The 25,762-nt window shown below is 43.1% G+C and overlaps 1 protein-coding gene and 1 long non-coding RNA gene across 2 annotated transcripts in view; one reads left to right on the top strand and one right to left on the bottom strand.

The window, feature by feature from the left end:
- The window catches only part of LOC310851363, a 690,313-nt gene that overhangs the window by 43,358 nt on the left and 621,193 nt on the right, over positions 1 to 25,762 (bottom strand). The window lies entirely within an intron of this gene.
- The window catches only part of SLC17A6 (solute carrier family 17 member 6), a 46,963-nt gene continuing 29,646 nt past the window's right edge, over positions 8,446 to 25,762 (top strand). The window contains exons 1-3 of the mRNA XM_083750792.1: positions 8,446 to 9,537; positions 12,998 to 13,250; positions 15,168 to 15,286. Coding sequence (XP_083606918.1) covers positions 9,452 to 9,537; positions 12,998 to 13,250; positions 15,168 to 15,286 — 458 coding nt within the window. The 5' untranslated portion in view covers positions 8,446 to 9,451. The remainder of the gene's footprint in view (positions 9,538 to 12,997; positions 13,251 to 15,167; positions 15,287 to 25,762) is intronic.

Raw genomic sequence — 25,762 nt, forward strand, 5'->3', positions numbered from 1 at the left:
CTTGTAGAAGAGCATTCAAACCTATGGAGATATTTGCAGTTAAGCCCAACAATTGTATAAATCACTCCCTCCTTCCCCAGAGAGTGAAGTTACTCTTGCCAAATGTGTCTGAGATTATAAACATTTAAATGTGAATATTAACATTTGCTAGATTTGGGGCATGAACTGTTACACAATCATGCAGATCCAGGTGTTTTGAACTAGAGTTTCCATCAGCCTCAGCCAGAACAATTCTAATGGGAGTTGTAGCCCAAAACATATGGAGGGCACCAGGTTGGAGAAGGTTGGTAAAGCCTGCTTCTCAATATTTTCTCAGAGCAGTTTAGACAAAGGCAATGCTTCCTCCATTTGCAGACCAAACGAGAGCATGTATGGCAGACCCCCTCAACATGCATAGTGACTGCACGTGTCACTACAGATGCAGAGGTCAGGACATGCAGTACAGTTCTTTTAAACCTGAATGAGGGGGAGTTAAATTCCACTAGGTATCTTTTAGTCATACCAGGATTAGCTGGGGGGGAAAACCAAAAAAGAGGAGGGGGTGAAGAAGTTGATATTTGGATAACAAGTGGCTGATTTATAGGAACAGGAAGAACCAGCTGAGCAAAAGTTAGCATGGCAAGAAAAGGTGAGTAATCGTGTTTGGTCTCCTGGGACTCAAGGCTTGGCAGCTGATGTGAAGGTAAGAGCATATGATTTATGACATGCATTGACAATGTGACCAGCAAAGTGCAGAAGGCTATTAATAATTGTTGTCATAAATACTCCACAAGCAGGAAGTAGACTGCAGTGCTGTGAAAATCGGTGTATGGAAGCAGAACAAAAAAAGTGGATCTGATGGGTGGAAATGTTACGCAGGAAAATGCTCCAAGGACTTACATTCTCATAAACATACATTGCCTTCCTCCCATCACCTCAGTATGGAAGAAGCTCCACACCCAGAGAAAGAAATCACCTGTTTTATTCCACACTCAGTGACCACTTTTTATCACAAAAACCTGATAATACTTGCCACATTACATACAAGTCAGATGAGTTAGTCACCATGTGTTCCCTCTTTAAAATGCCACCAAAGATTGGACAATAATGCAGATGGTCACAAAGGAATCTAGCAGACACAATATTATTCCCCCCCCCCCATCTTGTAAGCAGAGCATACTGGTATAAAAAGAAATATAAGATGAGTAGATTTATGTTGTACTTTGGTGTAATAGCATCTGATAAAGTATCTTCTCAGATTTGGTTGCGTGGTTTGGTTTCATTGGGGTTATTTTGTTTCTTCTAAGATCAAAAAAGGTGGGAAGAACTATGATATTAGAAGAATCCAGAGAAGAAGCATAATTTTAGAAGAAACCAAAGGATGCCAATGAAAAATGTCAGCCTTCAACCTGTTTCAAAACCAGGTATCTGCTGTACCGCAGCTGAGGACTAGCAAAAACTGAATACCCTGATCTTGTGTGCTGTTGTACAATGCATGGCTACTGGCACACTCATTAGTGATGACCTAAATAAAGTGAAATCTTTCCTCTGCCCACATTTAACAATGTGTTGTTCAAAGGTTCTCCTTGGGGAGATAAAAGAAATTCTCTAGGTAGCTATATTACAAAGCAGCAGCCATAGCCATTATCTTGCACAGGCTCTGTCCTGTCCTTTTAAAATTGTTAGTTCTTGTTACTTTATCTCTTGTGGAGACAAAATAGCACTGGATCATTTCTGTTCCTTCAAATATATCAATTCCTTTTGCTAGAGAAAAACGTGCACTAGTGCTGACCCATTTAAGGGTTCACACACAAAAAACAACACAAAAGGGGTGGAGAGAGGTGGATTAAATGAATTAATTGTTTAGGGAGAAGATGAATTAAGATACTTCTGCTTGATGTAATACTAAGGTTAAAGACAAAGAACAGAACAGAAAAATGCTTTCTGAATGATTATCATATACTTCATTATGACATATTTCCCTCATATAAATTCCAGAGTTATTTTAAGTTTGGGAGTGTCTGACATGGCAGAGGTGGTGTGTCCTGTATGGTACTTAAATAGAAATTCTAGATTTATGGAGAGTTTTCATTTGCAGAAATGCAAGCTTATTTGCAGGCAAAGCCATTTTTTATTTTTATCTATTGTTCAGGAATTAGCATTATTTGTTGTCATTCTATTAGAATATAATATTGATTAAGCTAACTCACCCAGCTTAAACAATGTACCTGGAATCTGAAGATATTCAAGCATAAGGATCTCATTACTGGTAGCATATAGGAAGGGTGGCCAATGGTTTGTTGTAGGAGCCTGCATTCCAGCTCAGTGTATTAGCAGCCTGTTGAAATGCATGACTAAGGGCAGATAACTGAGCCAGGAAAGGAGCTTGCCCAGCAATACAAGTACAATACAAATGGACAAAGAAAGAAAACCGTTCCCCATCAGTTATCTTCACCCCCTGCTTAATTTATGTGTAGCCACCTACTGTCAAATCTTAGGAAGAGGCTCAGATCACAACTCTCAAGCTCATTAGGCCAAGATGGTGAACAGCAGCTCTGCTTAGGAACCTGAAGATAAACGCTGCTCCTATATAAAACTAATTACAAAGGCCTCCTGAAGAGGCCTCATAAGCCCCCAGCTTCTTCTGAATTTACCTCTACAGAGGAGTGGAGAAAATCTGAGAAATGACTGAGGTGCGATCATATCCATGAAAGACCCCTTTCCCCAGCCAGCCACATAAGGTCAGCAAGGTGGGGGATGAGAAGCATTTGTGATTGAGTCCATTGGAAAGGTAGTGCTCATTTATCCTCCAAAAATGTCCCACTGTCTGTCAGGCTGTGACATGTCTATGTAGCATTGCAACTCCCCCCTTACCCCCCTCCTCTTTTTCTAATCACTCTTTTTCTTTTAACAGCATTCAGAATTTGAGTAAGTGAAACTTTCCACACACACACACACACACACACACACACACACACAAAGAGAGAGAGAGAGAGAGAGAGAGAGAGAGAGAGAGAGAGAAAGAATCAGTATATTGGGCTGCTAACAGAACCAGCGATCAATCTAAAACATAGCCAGCCATTCACCATCCTAACCTAGATGAAAATTGCTTCCTGACCAATAATTGCTTCCAGAGTTTATTCTTAAAATCATAAAAATGCCTTCATTCAGAAATCCCCAAAGCAGTGGGACATCAAGGAAGTAAGCATACACTCTCCCAGACGTCTCATAGTACATGAAATCCACACTCTTGCTAGGAATGGATATTTTGCCTCAGTGATCCTGCAGTCAGAATCCATCATGGCAGAGCATTCAGCTGAAAAGTGATGCCACCCATATGACAAGCTGCAGTGCTTTTCAGCATCATGCTTGGCTCTCCATTGTCATATCAGAATGCAGTAACTGGGCGGCGGGGGGGGGGGGGGTCTTGGTAACTGCAGTCCTGTTGGCTGCTGCTCAGGCAGATTTGTCTGCTTCCAGCCAATGCCTGAAAACATTGTGATTTGTTATTGCATGATGGCCTTATCCAAAGCCGCAGCTGCAGCAAAGACCAATCAGGTTCTCCTTCCACTAAATCTGTATCCCTGGAAAATGGCACCATACGATGTAAAGACACAACCAGTTTATGAAAGCATCATATACCTTTTCTCATGAAAATGCAAAATGTACAATAGAGTTTAGATACAATATTGTACATTATCTTAATGCATCAGAAAACGGGGATGGAATATAAAACCTGAAGTATTAACTGATCTACTGCAAACATCCCATACATATCTACTATTAAGTCACATAAGTTCAGTGGGGCTTAATTCCAGGGAATAGACTCCACCCAAAGAAATCTATTACAACTGTTCATTTTATAGCATATATGATCTAATTTCTAATTTCCCTTTTATATATTGCATTAAAGATTTCCAGCTTTTCAGAATTACTTTATATTTTTGTGGAGTCCATATGAGTGCTGTAAACTCTAATAATTTCTCTTTGTTCCCACATTTTCTTTATTAACTGTGTTTTACTTGGTCTTCAGCTACTTTTCCAGAACTGGGTGAAGGTATTCTTGTTAATGTAACAACGTATAAAACCCATATCTGTTTTCCTAATGGGGCAAATTCAGTGTCATAGATGTTTCAATTATGTTGCCAGTAGGTGGCCAAGTTGTTTCTTTCTGTTCCTGGCACACCACAATGAAACAGGAGATAAAGTAATGACTAATTCAGCCACTTAATTTGACTGTCCTAGCTGTCCTACAATCACACAACCAAGGCTAGTAAAGACAATTAAATGTTTTCTGGTTGTGCTATTTGTTTATGAATGAATATGAAAGATATTCAAATAACATACTCTTTTCTCTTCCCCTCCCATCTAAAGTTAGATTGTAAGCTACCTGGACTCTGCAAAGCAGCATGCACACTGATGGTGTACTGCACAGAAATAAAATAGTAATGCTTGCAAGATATTGTTCACATTTGTTAGGTACATGGTGTTGAACTCCAGCTCCCATCATCCTTGGCCAGCATGGCCAATGGTCAGGAATGATGGGAGCTGGAGCCCAACAATATATGGAGGGCACCAGGTTGGCCAACCCTGTGTTGGAACTATAACGTTTAGTCAATCAACCAGTTAGATTAATACATTAAGAATCTTTTTAATCACTCAAATGAATACCTTTTGAGGAGCAATTTTTTGATAAAACTATTAGCTTGCAATCTTATCCCTGAAATCCTCCAGCTGAGTCATCATTGAAAGTGGTGCTATTATTGCTTTGCCAGTGGACAGTGAGCTTTGATGGAAGAAAGATATCTTGGGATGCTTGTGGAAGGCTCTTCCAGCTGGAAGGATTCACGGACCAAATCCTGGCACTGAAGCAGCCAAGAATGGGTTGTATGTTGGACATGCCACAGGGGAGGTGTATCCTACACCGATTCCTTAGTCCATTGCACACCCATAGTGGCAGGAGGACAGAACCTCCTGGGAATAAATCCCAGAAAGGCAAAATGGAGGATTATTTCTGTGTGTCCCACCGCTGCCCCCCTTGAGCTGGGTATCTACACAGTGAGTGTATGCCTCGCAGGCTCAAGTGCGAGCTGAGGAGCATCAGGGCTTCATTGAACTGCTCAACTGGGGGTGGAAGAGGCTTCCCACCCTCCAGCTGGACAGATCAGATGCCTCAGAAGGCATCTGCCCCCAGCGGAGGGAGCCCCAATGTTTCTCCAGCTTGCATGTGAGCAGGAGAAGCATTGGGGCTCCCTATAGCTGAGAGGGGGTGCAGGAGCATTTTAACGGAGCCCCAACCCCACCACAGGCAGCTGTGTGCTCCTCAGTGGAGCAGTTTAATGAAGCAGAGGAAGGAATAAGTTGTATCAGGGCCTCGCCAATGCAGCTTGTTTCTCCCTCTGTGCCGGTAAGAGGGCAGCGTGGGATGGTGGCTTAACTCTGCAGTATATCACTGGTGAAACCACTGCTCCTGAGTCCCTCTGCTACCAATGCCAGCTGGAAGGAGTAAAGTGTGATATACCGCAGAGTGAAGCTGCCATCGCAGTCTGCCCCTCATACTTGTCCTGGGCGAAGTATCAATACATCACCCAGGCTTATTTAGTGCAAAAGGCAGTCTGTGTGGATTTTCTTTTCTTTTTTTCTGTAAGAAGCTATTTAGCTACATTTTGGGGTTGGAGGAAACAGATGTACAGCAGAATCCTAATAAATACAAAAGTTAGTTGTTGCTATTGGGTAACCAGCAAGAATAGAAACCTCAGTCCAAATAAGTACTGTATTCAAGCCAGCAATGAAACTTAGGCACAGGATAATAAATTACTACTACTACTACTACTACTACTACTACTACTACTACTATTATTACAAGCATTAGAAAATTCCACCTGCTTTCTACTCAGTCTTTGTCAATACTTTAGCAAGCCTTCACCTATGCCTTTGAAGGTGCACAATCCCTCAGCAGAACCATATGCTGCAAAGTTTTGCTAAAATGTAGGGACGCGGGTAGCGCTGTGGTCTAAACCACTGAGCCTAGGGCTTGCCGATCAGAAGGTCGCGGTTCGAATCCCCGCAATGGGGTGAGCTCCCATTGCTCGGTCCCTGCTCCTGCCAACCTAGCAGTTTGAAAGCACATCAAAGTGCAAGTAGATAAATAGGTACCACTCCGGTGGGAAGGTAAACAGCATTTCCGTGTGCTGCTCTGGTTCGTCAGAAGTGGCTTAGTCATGCAGGCCACATGACCCAGAAGCTGTACACCAGCTCCCTTGGCCAATAAGGCAAGATGAGTCATTTGCAACTGGACCTAACGGTCAGGGGTCCCTTTACCTTTACCGTCTTAGATTACAAGTAAGGAATAGCATGTTTAAATAGATAGCCTTGGATAAATAACCTTCTTCATATAGAACACTTGCAGGTTAGGGATACAGCTGTGGTTTTTTTTATTATTCAGTTGTAGTGGACCAATGGAGACAACCTTTTCCTACTGTCTGGGGACAGGCAATTTGTGGTAATATCAGAAATTTTATGGTATTTTTTTTTTTTAGTATACCTATAATCCTTTGCAGGGACGCAGGTGGCGCTGTGGGTTAAAGCCTCAGCGCCTAGGACTTGCCGATCGAAAGGTCGGCGGTTCGAATCCCTGCGGCGGGGTGCGCTCCCGCTGCTCGGTCCCAGCGCCTGCCAACCTAGCAGTTCGAAAGCACCTCCAGGTGCAAGTAGATAAATAGGGACCGCTTACCAGCGGGAAGGTAAACGGCGTTTCCGTGTGCGGCTCTGGCTCGCCAGAGCAGCGATGTCACGCTGGCCACGTGACCCGGAAGTGTCTCCGGACAGTGCTGGCCCCTGGCCTCTTAAGTGAGATGGGCGCACAACCCCAGAGTCTGTCAAGACTGGCCCGTACGGGCAGGGGTACCTTTACCTTTACCTTTATAATCCTTTGCTTATTAGGGACCACCACACATTTCTCCCAAAAAATGTTTTGCATGGGTAAATTCTGATTTATCAAAATGTTCAAACGTAGGGGGTCTGTGGCTTGGCTTTTGAAAAATATGAGGTCCTCAGTAATTAGCTAATTGGGAACCACTGCTTTAGATTATTGAAGGCCAGAGGATTTCTGGCCATATGACTGTGTGACCCCAAAAAACTGCAGATGACAAAAGCTACTTACTTAAAGCATTTTCACCTCTCTGTCACTCAAAGGAGAATGTATCTTCTATAACTTTGGCCATTGTGATGTGTTCATGTATTTTTATTTAGAACAGTTGTTCTATTAATGCACACATGCATGCAGATTAGAAAAAGTAATAATCATCCAATTAAAAATACAGATTTATTTAATCTGGTGATAGCATTAGAATTTAGATAAAAGCTACAAAATTGTGCACTTTCCCTTTCAGCACCAAGAAATTTATTTTCCTAAAATAAACTCTGAAGTGACATGAATCAAGGTAACATACACAAGTCTGGAAAAAAATTAAGACAAACAAAACCTTTTACTTAGAAATGGTAATATGTAAAATATCATAATTTTATTAGACATATTTTCTGCTCACATATTAATGCAGCATTTTACAAAGCAGGAGGAACTGATTATGAATGGCCAGTGAAACTGAACACCAGAGGAGTAATTAATGGAAGTCTTGTCGAACACCATTGTCCTTCCACCAGAGGGCATCCTTAGTAAAAACATTTTAATCACAGCAACATCAGTGTGTTTAGAGCACAGCAACAGGGGCACATTTTTATCAAGTAATTAAGTGTGTTGGTACCATATATTTTTTATGAATCAAGTGATCAAGGTCGAAATTCAAAATGTGCACATTTATAGGTAGATGTTTTGTCTTTCATAAAACTATACTATTGCCATCAAAATAAATAAGAACTGAATAGTGCTTTTCAATAATATGAAACTTGTCGGAGTCACTACTGGAGTATGAGAAGCCCCTGCATAGTCAGATATTCTGTCCCTTTCACATTCCTGACATCTCACCAGGATAAGAGATTTTTACCATAATATAAATTATTAGACTATATTTTGATCAGGAGAAGCCAAATCTGAGCATGGCAGTTTGGGCCTATTGTTTAGGAAGAATAGATAAAATATTAAAATGAACTATCTATACATATTAAGGAAACACACACACACATCAAAGATAGATACTATGGACAACCAGTCCATAGTAAAGAAATGTCATAAAATATTATGCCCATAAAATAAAGATTCAACGGTTTCCTAATTATACAATCTGAGAGGTGGCTTTACTCATCTATTTATTATAGCTTTTACTAAATCTCAGATGATTTGCTGCTTTGTTTGCAGATCACTGCTTAAAATGGTGTCTTTTTAGGGAGGAAGTGTTCAGTTTATTTTGCTATACTGCAGCAAAAGCTGCTGAAATGTGCTCTAGTGCTTGTACTGCGCAACTGGGTCAGTCAATGCTTCAGGAAAGGGAGTCAAACATGGGAATCCGAAAGTTAATTGTCAGCGTCTCGTAAACCCCCGTTTTCTTTGAGAAGTACACTGCTCTCTGGAAAACCTGGAGACGGAGAGACCTTGACTCGGCTCCTCTTTGGTTTCCATGGCATCCGCTCTTCATTGACTTCATTGTAATGAGCCCGCCCAATTCCCCTGGAACATTGATGGTGGAGGAAAGCTTCCGATTGCTCTCTCCGTGGTGCTGAAAACATTTCGGAGCACGCTCTGTTCCTTGTGCGCTATCCATGGTGCTGAAATCTCTCTGGGAGGCGCGGCAGTGAAGGAAGGTGGCGAAGAATTGCCAACTACGTCTGAAGGTGTGACCCCTGCAACTCTGCTTTAGACCACTCTTTCCAGCACTGGAGCAACTGGTTGATGTGTTGGACACCAGTGCCAGAGTTTGTAACACAATCATCAGGGATTCACCCAAATTGGCATGAAGTAGGCACTGGGAAGGTTTGTATTCATCCTCTTTTGAAGTCTACATCGTCTGACGACTCACTACCTCTACCTATCCCAAATGCAGTAAACTAATCAGCACCAATCCAGGATTTTACTTACAAATTGGACTTTGAATCCAGGCGGTTCTCTTTTTTCAAACTCGCCATGGCTCCTCCTGCACCTTTTGCTAGTGGATCCTTCACCTCCAGGAAGACCTTCTAGTTGTGTCTCACAACTTCAGTTCTATTCAGAAATCCGTGGGCTGTATGTAGACACTCAATCGTCTCCTCTTTCTGGCGCTGGCTCTCCTCCTTTCCTCCGCGCCCACAGTTACACACATACACGCATACAGAGAATCTCTCTCTCTCTCTCTCTCTCTCTCTCTCTCTCTCTCTCACACACACACACACACACACACACACACACATTCTCTTTATCTGGATGCACACCAATAGCCATTTTATGGAGAAAAGTTAGACATGGAACCAATATGAGCCATCATCACTGTTTATAAGGGTGCCCTAGCCAACCAAGTGAACGCCAGTTAAAACCTTTGCAGGAATGGAGTCCGTAAAACAAAGGATCCTGACCCCTGGCAAGGAGGGGCTGAAAAATTTAGCTGGGAAATCGCTGGGTCAACTCTACAGGTAAGGGATGGGATTGTCTTTGGTGGGTAAGCATATTTACTATTGTGGAGCTTCTTAAACTGTGGCTCCTGACTTCACTTCTGATACGAGGATAATTTCACACACAGCTCTGGCCAAACGTGGGTATTATTTGTGCTCTTTGGGTTTTGCTAGCTCGGGCTTTAACTTCAACAAAATGGTATCCAAATGCTTTTGATATTTAAGCATTTAACACCCTCAGGCACCAGTGGTTTCAATATATTTGTTTCCAGACATTATCTTAGAAACACAGTCAGAAAAATCATACCAGTGTTGGGTAATTTATTCATTTTGTTCTGTGTATTTAGAACCTCACAATGAGCAATGTAGAAAATGCTTTCTTTTATGGGTGGGAACCCTTTGCACTGTATTTGGGTTTTAGTTTGCAATTTATTTATAAGAAAGTTCCCCCCCCCCCCCAGGAAGAATTAGCACGGTTTTCGATTTGGATTCCCCATTCCCCAGTGTATTCGCCCTTCAGACGAAGAAAAACATGGAGATGCATAAATAATTGATAATCTAATGTCTTCTTTCTGGAACACACATAAAAGGTAGACCATAGGAAAGAGACACTGAGGGAAACGGGTGTCCTCCTACTGAACCACCCCTTTATCCTTACACAGAAATGTACTACAAAAGAAACTGTTTGAAAAAGTACCGCTGCAAACCAAAAATACATCTGAATTCGATATCAGTGGTTCGTCAAAATACTGCAGCCTCCTCCTTAATTAAACCAAAACGAAACTAATTGGTAGTTAAAATAATAGCATTTGAGAATGAAAAGATAATGCCAAATTGATTAATTTATTAATCTTAAAAAATAATAATTACTATTTTCCCTTATGCACATTCAGAGTGGCAGGTTAATACTTGAAAAGGAAGGTCACCTTTGGTTGAGCAAAGCCACCATTGCGGCAATCGAAGCGTTATTTAATTGGAGAATATTAGGCTACTTTAGGGTAACATCTAGAAAACGAGGGCTGTACTAATTTATAAGCCAAAAGGTATGCAGTAATTTTATTGTAAGAGCTGGCCGTACAACCCCAAACACACACACACACCATCCCACGTATTTGCTGTCATGACCAGCCACGTAAATATCGCCTTATTTTTACTAGAGAGGAAGAGGACAACAACGAAATATAATAAAAGCAAAATGCTGATTTGTATGACAATCTAATACTCCCGCTATAGTGTTAAATAATTTTACAAAGCTGTCTTCGAGAATAAAGAGATATACAAACTGTGCATTTTTTCATGGTTTTTAAAAACAACTATTGTATTAAAATGTCGAATTAACTCTAGGAATGCTTAATTTCGCATTAGGCTTCGCGGGAAAAACAGGGTCTAGTTTTCTGCTCTTGATCTTAGAATTGCCTCTTTACAGTTCTGTTTCTACAAGTCTTTTTTTCTTTTTCTTTCTTTTCTAGGCATACAATAATAAGTGCTGGGAAGGAATATTTGTATGATTGTACGAGGAGACAATGTAAACATCAGCTATTATGTGTTATTTCTAATATTGCCTGGATGAGATTAGGATCGGTTATTTGATGTTATGCTATGTTATGTTATATTGTGTTATGCAATTAAGGTCAAGGACAGAATTCCTTGAAATTCGATATATGCATAGTATGTGTACACACACACACACACACACAGAGAGAGAGAGAGAGAGAGAGAGAGAGAACATAGTAAAATACACAATATCATACCATCCAAAACCCAATCCCAATCTCATCCAGGCAAAATAATAGATAATACACAATCGTTGATTCCAACGGGAAAAACAACTTGCATCCCTCTCCCCAAACTAGCCAGTAAAGGAATATGTGAATAAAATTAAACCCCATACCCACGTACTTCTGAGTAATCCCCATTGAACTCAAAAAGATTTACTTCTGGGTAGGCATGTATAGGACTGCTATGTTAATTCGCTCAACTGGCATAGGATCCAGTACGGATCCCCGTGATGAAGAGAAAAACACTTTTGATCCTAAAATCAGCCGGTCCTGTTCCTAGATCTTAACCAATCTGTCTTTACTGACCTAGATCTCGAAGGAGTGAAGGTCACTGCTGCACTCCTGTCCGAAATTTCTAAAAGTAGTACGGGGGGGGGGGATGGAAATCCCTGCAATGGAAGATCGGATTTGCAAACCGAAAGACAAACGGAATAATATTTCGATCCCATTTCCAAGCCTTCCTTTTGTGAAAGGAAAACGTTTTTGCTCCGATGGAAAAACTAAGGGAAATTAAGGCAGGCGCGCAACTGGAAGGGCGAGAAACAGCAGCGTGCCTGGAATCAATGGGAATTCAATATTGCTAAGGAACGTTGGGGTGGCCATTCAGATCCCTCCGCATTTGCCATAACAGCAGTGAGAGAAAGGGCGCTCGGCTCGCCTATGCACTGCCTGCTTATTCCCACCCTCTGAGGTCCTCGAAAGGAGGGAAGCCTTGCTTGGGAGCGCTGAGTTTTCCACACCTAGGGAGCCGTGTGCCCATTACACGTTCCTCGGTGTCTTTTAAACCTCCAAGCGCGGCCTGCCCGACAAGGAAAGCCTTTATTCGCGGCCGCCTTGGGATGTAGCTAGAGTGCAGGCCCGGCTGACTGAAAAAGCGCCAGGCGGCCATTTTGAGTGCTGGCAGAAAAACCAGACAACTGGCCGTCGCCTCTGAAAAAAAAAGAAAAAAGACGCCCTTTCCCTTCTCAATAGGCCTCACCGGGCCTTATGGGCTTGCACACTCCAACCCCCAACCCTCACTTTATGAGAGAGTTAAAGCCCTCTCTCTAAAAGTCAAGCAGACGTTTCGGCCCCCCCTTTCCAGGATATGTTTCTGGTTGCAAAGTAGCCCAACATGGCGTCTCCGCAGTCGAACGCCTCCCATACATCAGGAGACACATAAGGAATGGAGGGGAGGGGGAAGGAATCAAGAAGCCTGGCAGGGGCGCCTCATTGAATTCCTTTGTGAAACCCACGCAGGAGATGGAAACGTTTCCTAAATCACGCCTGCCAACCTCTCGGGTGTTGTGGCGGGATATTTGTCAGTGGTGAGGGAAATAAACGTGTGCCGAAGCCCCCTTGCCCTTTCCAAACTTTAATGTTGGGCAGATCTCATCTGCAACAGAAGGGCCCCGGGTTCATTCTTGGGCCTGAAGCGCTGGAAGGTCACTCTCGGTCAGGGTAAACAGTGCTCCCTGAACTAGGCGGACCAAGGATCTGGCTAAGTGGAAAGCAGTACACTATGTTCCTACATATCCCCAGCGAGGTTTAGCACTCGCTAAATTGATTTTTAGGGCACACTCCTGGTTCAGATTAAGCCCTGAATCTTTAACCTTGCTTTAACCTCTGCCACCCACTCCGGGCAAAAATAAAATCCTGAAGATAAATGAGGCCAGGGGATTGGAGTCCCTTGACTGAGATCGTGTCCTCTTTGGTTTGGGCAGAGTCCTCGAGAAGAAGCAGAAGACCGGCGACACCATCGAGCTGACGGAAGATGGGAAACCCTTGGAGCAGCCCGAGAAGAAGGCGCCCCTGTGCGACTGCACCTGCTTCGGGCTCCCGCGGAGATACATCATCGCCATCATGAGCGGACTGGGCTTCTGCATCTCTTTTGGGATCCGCTGTAACCTGGGAGTAGCCATCGTGGACATGGTCAATAACAGCACTATACACCGAGGAGGGAAAGTCATCAAAGAGGTGAGAGAGAGAGAGAGAGAGAGAGAGACGTCGAGACAGTTTTCCTCTTCCACCTGCACCATCATGACTCCCAAACGCCCTTCAGGCGTCCATTTTAACAACATAGGCTAGACTCTAAGAGAGGTGGCCTGTATGTCGTCGTTTGACTTCAATGTTTAGGGAAAGGTTCTTTAAGCAGAACTGAAAAAACCATTGCAAAGAGACCATTCATTTGGTTTTGATCCATTTTTTCCTCCTCTCTCCTCTTCTCTCGTTCCAATTCATTCACCCGCCTCATTTTCTGTTTCTTTTTTCTTCCCCCGTTTAAAACCAGACTCAGTTTTGCTGTCGTTGGTATGAGAATTTGGTGCACCTGTTGGCTTTTCCTATTGCTTTCTTTCCGTGGAGCTCGGAACGGGCTTACATGGTTCGCTCCCCAAGCATTTTATATTCACAGCCCTGTGAGGTCGAGAAAGAACATAGCTGGCCCGAGATCATCCCGTGAGCTTCCTGGCTGAGTGGGGCTTTGAACCTAGGGTACCCCACCCATAAATTAAAAAATGTAGCTCCCCCACTTTCTTACACACAATTGTATTTTAGACGACGACCAGCTGCAAGGAACTCGTAGCCCAAGGCACACCTGGAAGCAGGTCCCATTGAGTTCAATTGAACTTACTTCCAATTAGGTGTGGCCAGGAGGACCGCAACCGCAATCGATTGAAAATCCTAAATTATTCAGCTGTGAATGGGGGTGAAAGGAGTCCAGGAGCCCACACCCCACCCTGAGTCGGATCATGATGCTCCGCTTCCCGCTTTCACCTCTTCAGTTCAAACCCAGAGCTTGTCCCAAGCTCAGACGTCAGCCGTTACATGGCAGCGTCTGCGCTCCGCACTTGCCAAAATCGATAGGGAACAGGGCAGAGGTGGTCCCTCTGGACAACTGCTATTTTAGACCCTTAAACATACTTATATGCTTAATAAATAATAATGATTACACCAAGCGGCCAAAAACGACGAAAGACGTTTGTTTTTCCCCAAGCTCTCTGGAAACTTCGGGATTAAGGAGATGACGGTCCATCAGTTGTTTTTTACATCGCGATTGTCAAATCAGGTCCGCCTTGGTTTTTTATAAGCGAGGGAAGGAATCTTTATTAAGAATATGAGGAAAGCGAAGCAAATCTATATCAAACCCCTAAACTCGGAGGGAAGGTGAAGCTTAGCATATAGGCGGATAAATGCACGTCGCTTCAACAAGTTTTTTCCCCTTTATAATCGTTTTCTTTGTTGAGAAGAATAGCAAGGTGTTTGTGTCCAATGAAAAAACAAACAAATCACCACATAGTAATCGAGAACGTGAAATGGCTCACAAAATAACGCACCACCCCCGTCCCCAACCATTTCTCCCAAGGAAAAAAACAGACTAACACAAAGTGGCAAAGGTATCTTATTTATACAATGAAATAAATTGCTGGACGGATCCGTTTCAAACACTGTTGTGTTCAGAAGCTTTTGAACATTATGTTTGATTTGAACCTGGCGATCGCCCAGGATCCACTTGTGACCCTTTTCAAATATAGTCGACCCCCTCTACTCCCCAATATGCTAACCTGGAATCATAAAGTCCCAGAGTACAGTATCCTCCTAGTACAATAATATAAATACTACTAATAATTAATAATGAACAGGAATTAAGAATATATAGGTTACAGAGACGTTAGCAATCCCCATCCTTAAAAACCCCAATGTGTTTGTTTGGGATAATTGTTGAATTTAGCAGCGTCAAGGGAAACCACATTCATATTCTGTGGTTGACAGCTGCAGGTACCCTCCGTGGACCTTGGCTTAGCACCGACCTATCCTTTCTAAATGACTGCTTACAACGCATCTTCTTTTTCTTCCCTCTGTCTTTCCTTTCCTTGGCTTGGTCGCTTTCGGAAGAAAGCGAAGTTTAACTGGGATCCGGAGACGGTTGGCATGATCCACGGTTCTTTTTTCTGGGGCTATATAATCACGCAGATCCCCGGGGGATATATTTCATCCAGGCTGGCAGCTAACAGGTAATGGCAACCCGATCTCTCCCCTCCTCCACGTGCGAAGTAAGTAAATAAAGAGCGAGATGTCTGCTCCGCATGGTATTGGGTTATTCTGTGTTTGGTGTTTCTGCTGACAAGGGAAAAGGCAAAGAGCCGCGGGGACCTGTTGTTGGCTCAGGGCTGCTTCTTTTCCTGCATGGGCTGTTGAAAAGAAACAGCCTCCTGTCTTGGGGAAACCTCGATGAGCCACACTGCGGAGCTCAACCCCCACCCCGCTATGGTGCAAAGCGTAGCAGCGCAGTGCGGAGTGGTGCTCCCCATCCGCCAGTACGTGGGCGCAGACTCAGAGGCCAGAATAGTTTGGCTTTGCAGCCAATCTTTGTTGGAGGAACGACAGACTGTTTTTGTGTTAGACGAACTGAACAGAAGGGGAATTCTCTCACGCTTAGGAGACAAGGCAGGGCACCTCCAGTGGTACATACAGCCAGGACTCTGCTTTTACGCCTCTCCTCCAGCCCATCTTTAGATGGGATTCTGTTTAGCTTCTGGCATTTCTGCTCCAAAGTCCTGTTTTGAGGGCACTACTGGACACACCATTCCTGGCAGAGTCTCTCGCTCTCCCTACCAAGGATTTCTGGTCTTTTGCCGCAAATTTCCAAATTAATACATTTCAGTTCAGTCCGGAATAAAACCCACCACCGGTTCTGTGCAACTAAATCCCATGAGACTTGCTCCCAAAGAAGCGTCTATGGCAGGCATGGCTAATCTTGGCCCTGCAGGTGTTTTGGGACTACAACTCCCATCATCCCTAGCTAACAGGACCAGTGGTCAGGGATGATGGGAATTGTAGTCCCAAAACATCTGGAGGGCCAAGTTTGGCCATGCCTGGCTATGGGATTGCAGCCTAAACACTGTTTTCCTGGGTGTGTGACTCAGTTCTAGCTGGAATCACTGCCATTTTAACCCGAAATCTGAGATTATTCTTTAAACGGTCATCGTTTATTATCGATCATTTCGGTTCGTGTCGCGTCTTTCAGTTTCAACATACAGCGCCCAAGGCTGCTCATAACAATGACAACCAAAAAAGGGGGCGGAGAGTCCATGATCCTTTCCAAGCCCAGTTGAAACGAAGTATTTTGATAGCTGAAGTAATAAAAAACACAACATTGACTTTCAGTTAAATGCTTCAGCTTAACTAAATTGATTATTGATTATAATAATCATACTCTACTAGTAGTACTGACTATTCAGTTAGCAGATTAACAATTGTACACATTATCGTCGGACCGAAACCCACGGGTTCGTGCTAGCAAAACACCAATCTCCTGTTTTTACATTGTTATTATTGGTTTTAATGTTACACTTTATGATATGCATTGTTCCTGGAGTTGCTTCCAGATATTATTATTCAGGCATTAAGATATTGTTCATATATGAAAGCCCTGTTGTTGTTTTTTGTTGTTGTTTTTTGCACATCACTGAAACGCAGTATATGAAACGCTCGCTTGCTCGACGGTTCGGAACTATTTCATGCGGTCTGGCTGGGCTCTCTGTTATAACGTCTGCTTCAAGTAGAGACAAGTCCATTTGTTTCGCTCAGGTTATATATAACCCGCAGAGCTTTTTGGGAAGCTGTCGATGGGGAGTCGAGTGCGTTATTATTAATTATCCCCCCCTTTTATTTATTTATTTAAACAAAAAGACTCTGCGTATCTCTCAGATGAAAGGTGGGGGTCCTTATTAATGGGCAGCCGAAGGGGAGCTGAATGAGGCGCCCGCTGCACGAAGCAGGAGAGGAAAGTGCTTTCCAAGAGAGCTTTGCACAATGAAAGGGAAGTGCAGATGGCGCGGGGTCTTAAGGCTCCGTTTCTATGGCGCCTGCCAAGGAGGTTTCAGGCACCCGGGGGGCGATTCTACCTGTTAATTAGATCCTCGGAGGATTCCCGGGCGCAGGAGGCATTCAGAGCCATCCTCTCCGGGAGGAGCAAGGGGGGTCCTAGCGCCGCGCGCTCTCCAACCCGGAAGCAGGCGGCCCCGGGCAGGGACTGGATGTTCCAAAGAACAAAGTCTCCGCGCGTAGAGGCCCTTTAGACCAATCCATCAGCCAGTGCAGACGTGCTGATCGCTCCCCGAATCGATCGCCTTTCCACCCACGCCGCCTGCTCCGACCCTGCGCTTGCAGCTCTGAATGGGGAATGTTTGTGCTATTACAAAACCCCTCCCTCTCCTAGTCCGCAGTCATGAATCAAAGTAACTGTGTTCACACACGCGCGCGCATCTCACTTGCCTAGCTCTCTGGGGTGGGAGGCGGATGTCAACCCGATCGTCATTTCTTGCCCTGGGCAAGATTTCCACCGGTTGTTTGGCTTGAGTAAAAAAGGAATCAGGGATTTAATCGCCACCGCTACCAACCCCCATCGGAGCGCTTCAAACTACTCCGGGTCTTTATCTGCACAAATGGGAAACGGGGTAACCTAGCTGTAGATTGAATTTCCAAAGGGAAAGCGGGTGCGGGTGGAATCGGACGCAGGGAAAAGTCCTGCAGGAAAGCTTGTTTTCCCTGAACATCTCAATGCGACTCTATTAAACTGAATTTTACGTCGGATGGGAGAGCACCACCTGATCTAGAATCTGCGCTGATTTAAGGCTGGACTCCTATACCTACTTTCCTGGGAGTAAGCCCCGTTGTACTTGGTGGACCTTTCTTCTGAGTAGACGTGCATAGGACTCCCAATTCAGATTAACCGGAATACAGTGGTACCTCAGGTTACATACGCTTCAGAATACAGACTCCGCTAACCCAGAAATATTACCTCGGGTTAAGAACTTTGCTTCAAGATGAGAACAGAAATGGTGCTCTGGCGGCGCAGCGGCAGCAGGAGGCACCATTAGCTAACGTGGTGCTTCAGGTTAAGAACAGTTTCAGGTTAAGAACGGACCTCCGGAACGAATTAAGTACGTAACCAGAAGTACCACTGTATACAGTTTGGAAAGGCAGAAGTAAGACCTAATCCACTTCCCCCCGAACGAGCTCCTGGATTGCTCCTTCAGCCTCCCCAAAGTCGTGCGTGTGCGGGGGTGGGGGTCGTCTTCTTTAGCCCTAAATCTCTCCGAATTTATAGTTTTGCGATTATAGTTGTGCGAACTGGTAAGATGTGGAGGGAGAGGAATGGCACGTAACTAATTCGGAATGCGTAAAGGAAGACAGCGACAAGATGGAAACCGAGGAAATGGCGACTCATGACAGTCAATCTGTGAACGTGTACTGTAGGTTTAGATGCCAAAACAAGGGCAATTCTCCATAGAACCGATCGTGGCTGATATTATAAATCAAACCTTTATGCTTAAAAGGCGCATTGAAATCAGATCACCTGCTAGGTTCGAAATCAAAGCAATAGGAATTCTATCCACCATTTTGGATAAAAAGTCCAGTTGTATTTCGGGGCGGAGGGGAGCCTTGTGATACATACATACATACGAAAGCTGGGAGTTTTTATTTACAGTACTCTCTTCTGGGCGAAGGGCCCGAGGTTTCCTTAGGTGGCTCATATTAAGTTCTGTTCATAGGCCTGGATTTGGCTTTACAACAATGAATTTTTATTCTATAGGCAAATATGGGTAGCGTGGCGACTGAGACATCCTGCTTTGGAGCAGCTGGGCTAGTGTCTCCATCCAGACCTACCAGCCGGGCTCCGCCCATATTGGGGAAGTCATTGCGTGTTCCACCACCAACCACAATCCACAGTTGAGACAATAGGAGTGAGTGGACATTTCATCCATACGAATGAATGGATGGTTCCTCAATGTGAATAAACGGATAGTTCCCCCATACCAGTGCATGGCAATTTCTTCCATAGGAGTGAATGGTTATCTCCTCCATAGGAGGATTCCTTCTCCATTCACTTGGATGGAGCTGGGAAAAAGGATTGGGGCGATTGTGTTCCACATTACTGGAATAAGTGTCATCTCGTACTGGAGCCATCGCCAGGGTTCTGTGGGTGCTTCGGCACCCACAATAATATATTTGATAACCTATGTTATCTCGGGGTATCTGTCCAAAGCCAGCAATATTACAAAGGCAGTCAATATGGTGCGGTTGTGAATCTTTGACCTACAACCATTTATCAACGCCGCTAGCATAACCAATGTTCAGGGATGAGAGAGCTGCAGGGGAGGGCATCGCGTTAACTACCTTTGCGGCAGAGAATGGCACTGAGTTGTTTTTATGGTGAGCATTATGGGCATGGGCATAGCCAGGATTTTTGCTAGGAGGAGCAGGACTTTGGTTAGGGGGGGGGGACAGAACGGCATTGATTGGTCAGTTAGTTAGGTATTTCTATTGTTTTACTTGACCTAGGGAGCAGTTGCCCCCTGCCTCCCCCCCCGGCTACGCCCATGATTATGGGTAAATCTGGAAACTTGGAAGAATGAGGAGCAAGGGCAGCGCTTTCCAAACTGGTCTGCGCGCTCCACGGTGCAATACTGTAGAATGGCTCCATCACGTTACAAGGGGTTTCCGATGGGCGAGAGGAGCGAGGCAGGCAGACGGTCTCTTTGGGGAGACATGGAGAGGGCGGCATGATTTCAGACTGCGGAGGATATGTGGTTATTTGTTTCTGGCCAGGAAGCGCCAGGCTCGCTGGTCTCCTTATCAGCAATCGGGGATTATTTACTAAACTGTAATTGTAGCCATTTTCGTATAATGCCATGCATTTCCCCAATACAAAGGGGGAATGAAAGCCCCAGTTAACACACATTCAGGTGCCCATCAGAGAGCTCTTCTTACCAAGTCCATTTAGTCTCGAGTTAAAGAAGAAATAACGATTGCGCTTTTATCTTATTAGCCGAGCCTTTAAAGGAGCCGACGACGTCGCCAGTCTTCCCTGGTGCCGTCCTCCCCCCCACCATTGACTTTGTATTTTCTGTCCAGTCAAATCCATCACAGTTGCGTGCACCCCGCTTCACCCCTTATGCCCAGTTTCAAGACGCGCAATGAACGGAGAGTGAATGAATGGTGTCGTGCTGTTAATTAGGAGCAGGGCGCGATCCCTTCACCAATTATACTACACGGGGAACGTTTGTAAAGAGTGCAATATTTTAATCCAGTGTTTTCTCAGATCCAGTTAACTCACATCAGCAGAACCGTCAAACAGTCAATTCGTCATTCAGGGATTTCTAAGGTGATTAACTTTCTTGGTTGTTTTTTTTAACAGTGTAATCAATAAATGAACTGATTAAAAGGGTAGGTATAGTATACAGGTGATGCTTTCAGGGTATCAGAAGACTCTAACAGGGTCAGTCTGAAGGGAAAAAACCCCTGAAAACAAACGATCTGAAATCCATGATCAAAACTGAAAAACTCTATAAATAAAAAAGCTAGAAATACAAATAAATTGCCCCCCCCCGCCCTCCCATTGCAAAGGATGAACACTTTATTGCGAGGGACAGCTCTAATTAAAACCTGATTAAAAACCCAAACATTAATCTGAGATTAATTAATAAAATCAATTACACCGATTTAAATCAACAACACCATTAACAAGCTGTTGTCATGCACACTGCACAGTACTAAAAGTACTCTTACGAATCAGCTCTAGCAAGGAAAATTAAATAATACTCAAAGACATGGATGTGTCTTGTGCAGCAGATCTTTTTATCATGACTGAACTAAAATGACTAAAGATAATAATACATACTTTAATAAATACACTTCATCCTTTCAAATGTTGATAACATAGTGGCGTTTTAATTTTTAAAAAATTGCTCAGAGCTGTCCAGATTGATGACAATGACCTTTATTTTTATATAAATGTCATGCATCAGCAGACTCCATTTCTCCATTTTCATGTGCATGCACCTATTTGACTGAAAAGAGAGAGAGAGAAGATTGGCATGCAAAAACATCAGAGTATCAGAAGACCCCTGCTGGATCAGGCCAAGGCCCATCAGGGCCGTCTTAATCATATTCAGTGTGTGGTGCAAAACTCTCTCCAGCAACCCCCCTCCCCCAGTTTCCCAGAATTTTTTAGGAAGGATGGTGCTGCCAGCGGGGCTGGAGGAGGTGGGCAGTGGCTGGAGGGCGGCTCCTCTGGTGGGGAAGAGGTAGAGGCTCAGCTGGCTGCTTTGGCATAGCATGGCAGAGGCAGGCAAGGGCAGCAAGCTGATGCTGGGAGGTGCCACGTCCAGCCTCTGCGTTTTCCCTGGTGCCCTCCAGAACTTGGCGCCCTGGAGCCCCACACCACTAGCCTCTATGGGTAAGACACCCCTGGGCCCATCTAGTCCACCATCCTGTTCTTATAGTGACCACCCAGATGCCTACGGGAAGCCCACAAGTAGCACCTGAGTGCAACAGTGTGCTTCCCTCCTGCAGTTCCCAGAAGCATATTGCCTCCAACAGTGAATTATAACAGTAATTAATATTTCTATAATTATGAAATTGTAGAAATATTGTGGGTGGCTAAAAATTTGCAGGTGACTTTTGAGAACAATGGTGTCATAAGTTTTGGATGTCTTAACTTGGATGGGAGAATGGACTATGGAAGTTCTATGGAAACAGTTTGTCTATCCAAATTCAGGGCACACATTTCAGTAGATTTTCTGTCTAGTCTCAGCTAGATTATCTGTTGAACAGGTTGTGGAAGAGCTAATTGGCTTCTGAAAGGTTTCCCCAGTGGTGGGCCTTCCAGAGCTAGTTTCTAGGCTCCACATCATAGCTTCCAAGTTTCCATTGGCTGCAACTGCACTAGAACAGTGGTTCCCATCCCTAGGATAATTCTAATTGCACAGAAAATGCACAAGACTATTCAGAGACATTATTTAGGCTTTGGCCTAAAGTTTATGGTTGGAACTTCACCCTACTCCTTCAGATGACTCTACCATAGCAGCATAGGATGTTGCCTTATAATGATTCAGACCACTGGCCCATGTAACTTGAGCAGTGGTGGCTCTCCAGGGTTTCAGACAGGGAACTCCTCAGCTGTACCTTGATATGTCAGGTATACAAAAAATATGCTCCAACACTGGAGTGCAGGGAGCTGCTAATCCATGGTGTACATGCTTTTGTTTTTGTCATAGTACTCTGTCTCAGGAATGCCCCTCCCCCAGGGCATATTTGTCACTGCCATTCCATATTTTAATTTTTTAAAATTTTCATGAAACAGGATATAAGTATGGGCATATCATTATCAAAACAATTGGTTTCCCCCCTCCCCCAGAAGACTAATACATTAAAAATTTCCCGTAGATCTGTATGTGCAGCTGGCGGGTGCCAGTCATCAGAGTGTTTATGTGAATACTTTATAAAGGGATGTCGTATTTCAGTAAAATTGCCTGTATCAGTTGCATCATTCAGGGCACACTCTCTCTTAGTTTCTCAGATAAAGCGATTGTCCATTCTTCCTGTTTCCATTGTGTGATATGTAGATCAGGCATAGGCAAACTCTGGCCCTCCAGATATTTGGGACTACAATTCCCATCATCACAAACTAACAGGACCAGTGGTCAGGGATGATAGGAATTGTAGTCCCAAACATCTGGAGGGCCGAAGTTTGCCTATGCCTGTTGTAGATTATCAAATTCTTTCCAGTTTTTTTTTTGCTATGAGCAATCGTGCTTCCATGATGTATATATTGAAGCCTTTGGAGAAATTTCTGAGCTGAGAATCCTATGAACCTAGATAGAACCCACAACATAATATGAACAGAATATGAATATGAAATAAACAATGAAAATCCATAGAAGGTTATTAATTGGCAGAATTTCCAAATCTGGTTAGAATACTGGATTAGTTACAATGCACTTGTAATTTTGTAATGAATCAAACATTTTACCTGGGAATAAGTTCCTTAACTTTCAAGTAAGTTTCTGTTCCACTATATTACTATTCTGTTCCACTACTTCTAACTATATGTGTTCCAGACTAGAGTATGAGATTGTAGAATGCTTGAGTTGCTGAAGACACAAAATGTCCCTAATACTTCCAGTACAAATAGAATTCAACTTTCATACAGTAATTTATCTTACACCCAGTGATTCCCAACCTTAAACACTTTTAATGGAAATAAGACCCATTGGTTTTCATATAGTATATTTCCAAGTACAATATTAAAGATGTAACATTGTCATCCTAAATACTCTGGAAGCATCGGCTGTTAAAACCAATGTATCTTATTCCTTGGAAATAAAAAAATTATGCATAGTGCTGACTGGTACTAAATGTATTTACTTATCTTAAAATTTTTATTCCTTCTTTTGACCACAAGACAGTTCAGTAAATTCCCTAAACCCAAAAAATAGATGATCGGGTGTGGAAGATAAGACTTTTGCACAGCACTCGGCTTGAACAAAACAACATCTCCCTGTGTAGCATCTAAAAATGGAAGAGGGTTTCATTAGTCTATTCATTCCAGAGGCATCTCTTCTCTCATGAGGTGCATAGAGATCTGCCATTGGAGGAACATAATTATGACATCACCATGAATGCTCTAAGGGCAGAGAATAGGAACAAAAAGGTGTTCGCTGTGGAGTCATGAGGGTTTAATTTAGCACAGTCACTCCTTTCCTTTCAGGGAAATTCTCAATGAAAAATTAGAAGCCTGGGATCAACTTTCCATTGATTAAATATTAAGAAATCCATTGCATAGGGCTTTTCTATAGCTTTTATGGGCAATTATTCGCTACTGTAACAGATTTGCCAGCATAACTCATATGAACCTGAGTTCAGGACCATTAACTGATCTAGCCCAGAAAAAGGCAATATACCAAGACCTACTTTTCCTTCTTTCACTACACTTGAATCTCACCCTTTCCCCAAAACACCATGATGCTGAGGCAGTGATTTATCAAAGAGCCCATCCAGAGAGTTTGGGGCATTTGAACCGATTTTGACAGTCCAAATCTAAATTCAGCACTTCATCTGTGCATTAGACTAGTCTGCCCCTTCTTTAGACTCTAGAGACATGATGTTCTACCCGCTACACCTAGTACCGTATGTAATGAGCTTGAGCAGACCAGTGATCTTGTAGTCTTCTGCCGCCCTTGAATTTCTTTGGATAGGGACCAGTATTTTATAATAACAATATTGGTATGGTAAATAAGTAGATCATCAGAATGACTAATCAAAACATTTTGATCTATTAACAGCATGCTCTGAATTAGACAGGAGGGTTTTTTTTATAAAAAAAGAATGATTTTAAAAATGCAAATATGCAAAAGGGGGGAGGGGAGCCCAGCAGGTACCAGTTTAAGAGAGGCATCCCTTCTCATATCAGAGGAGATGCCTAATTTAAATGGTACCTGTAGAGTGACATGTACTTTATGAATAATCTAAAAACAAAATATGCTTTTGACCCTTCAGAACAATGGTTATCCATATATTCATTTCTGAGATTTACTTCCAACAAACAAACAAGATTACTTGGGTTTTCTGGAATGATATCATACCCCCCACCCCCTGCCAACCACAGATAGCATCCATTATTTCTGAAGGACCAAAGTGAATCTACCATCTTAGGTCTGAGTTTTATTCAGACCATCTTCATCAGATTACCACAAATAACTGATAGGAACATTCACATGTAGGTTCATTAGTATCACATATCTGCAATTACTCAGTCAAATTATACATTTTCTTTAAAGGCAGCTAATAGCAATTGAAGCATCTCATTTGCTTTTAAGGAGCAGTCTTGAATGTCACTAGTATAGTTGCTCCTCTTAAAGTGGCCAGTGTCTAAGGAGGCTGTGCATTAGCATGATCTCTTGTGAGAGCAGGTGACCCTCTATAGTACAGTTCCAGCACTCCATTTGATCTTCATTTTGGAGTCTTAATTGAGCTAACTTACTTTCTTTTGAAAGCCCCAAAGGTGTCATTTCACATCATCACAGAGTTAATAATTTATCTGAGAAATATAATTGTAATGGGCTTGTTTGATGATGTGATATTTCAAATGGGCATATTGGTTTGTTAGGGTTTTTTTGTGCTAAATGTATGAATTATTTAAACAATGGGGTGCTTGTAGTATTTTTTTTAAAAAAGAAATCAATCATTCACTGCTTGTAAGAATTAATTCTGATTGCATGAGTTGTCCCACACAACCATTGTACCAGACAGGAACAGAACAGTTGTGTCTTCATATTTCTTATCCAAAATTCTGTTCGTATGTTCTTGCTATTATAGCTGGTGTTTGGTCCTAGTAACTTTAGATTTATATCAACATCATCAGCGTAGTCACAGAGGAAATAATTAGCTGGCGGTGGGACAGATGTATTGAAAAAATATGTAAGTTCATCATATAAGGCTCAGGAAAGCCAAATTCATTTCTCATGCTGATTTTAGCCCACAGAAACTCCATAGTTATTGTAATAGGAACTTCGCCTTATTCTGGGTCTATTATTGTCTTTGACTCTGATAGCCATAACTTGACATTTTAAGGTATAAAAGCAGTGATGCAACTGGAAAATGTGCACATGAGGATTTAGATGTGCACATAAAGGAAGGGCACG

The sequence above is a fragment of the Podarcis gaigeae genome (genome assembly GCF_964106915.1).
Source record: "Podarcis gaigeae genome assembly, chromosome: 1".
NCBI classification, from domain to species: Eukaryota; Metazoa; Chordata; class Lepidosauria; order Squamata; family Lacertidae; genus Podarcis; species Podarcis gaigeae.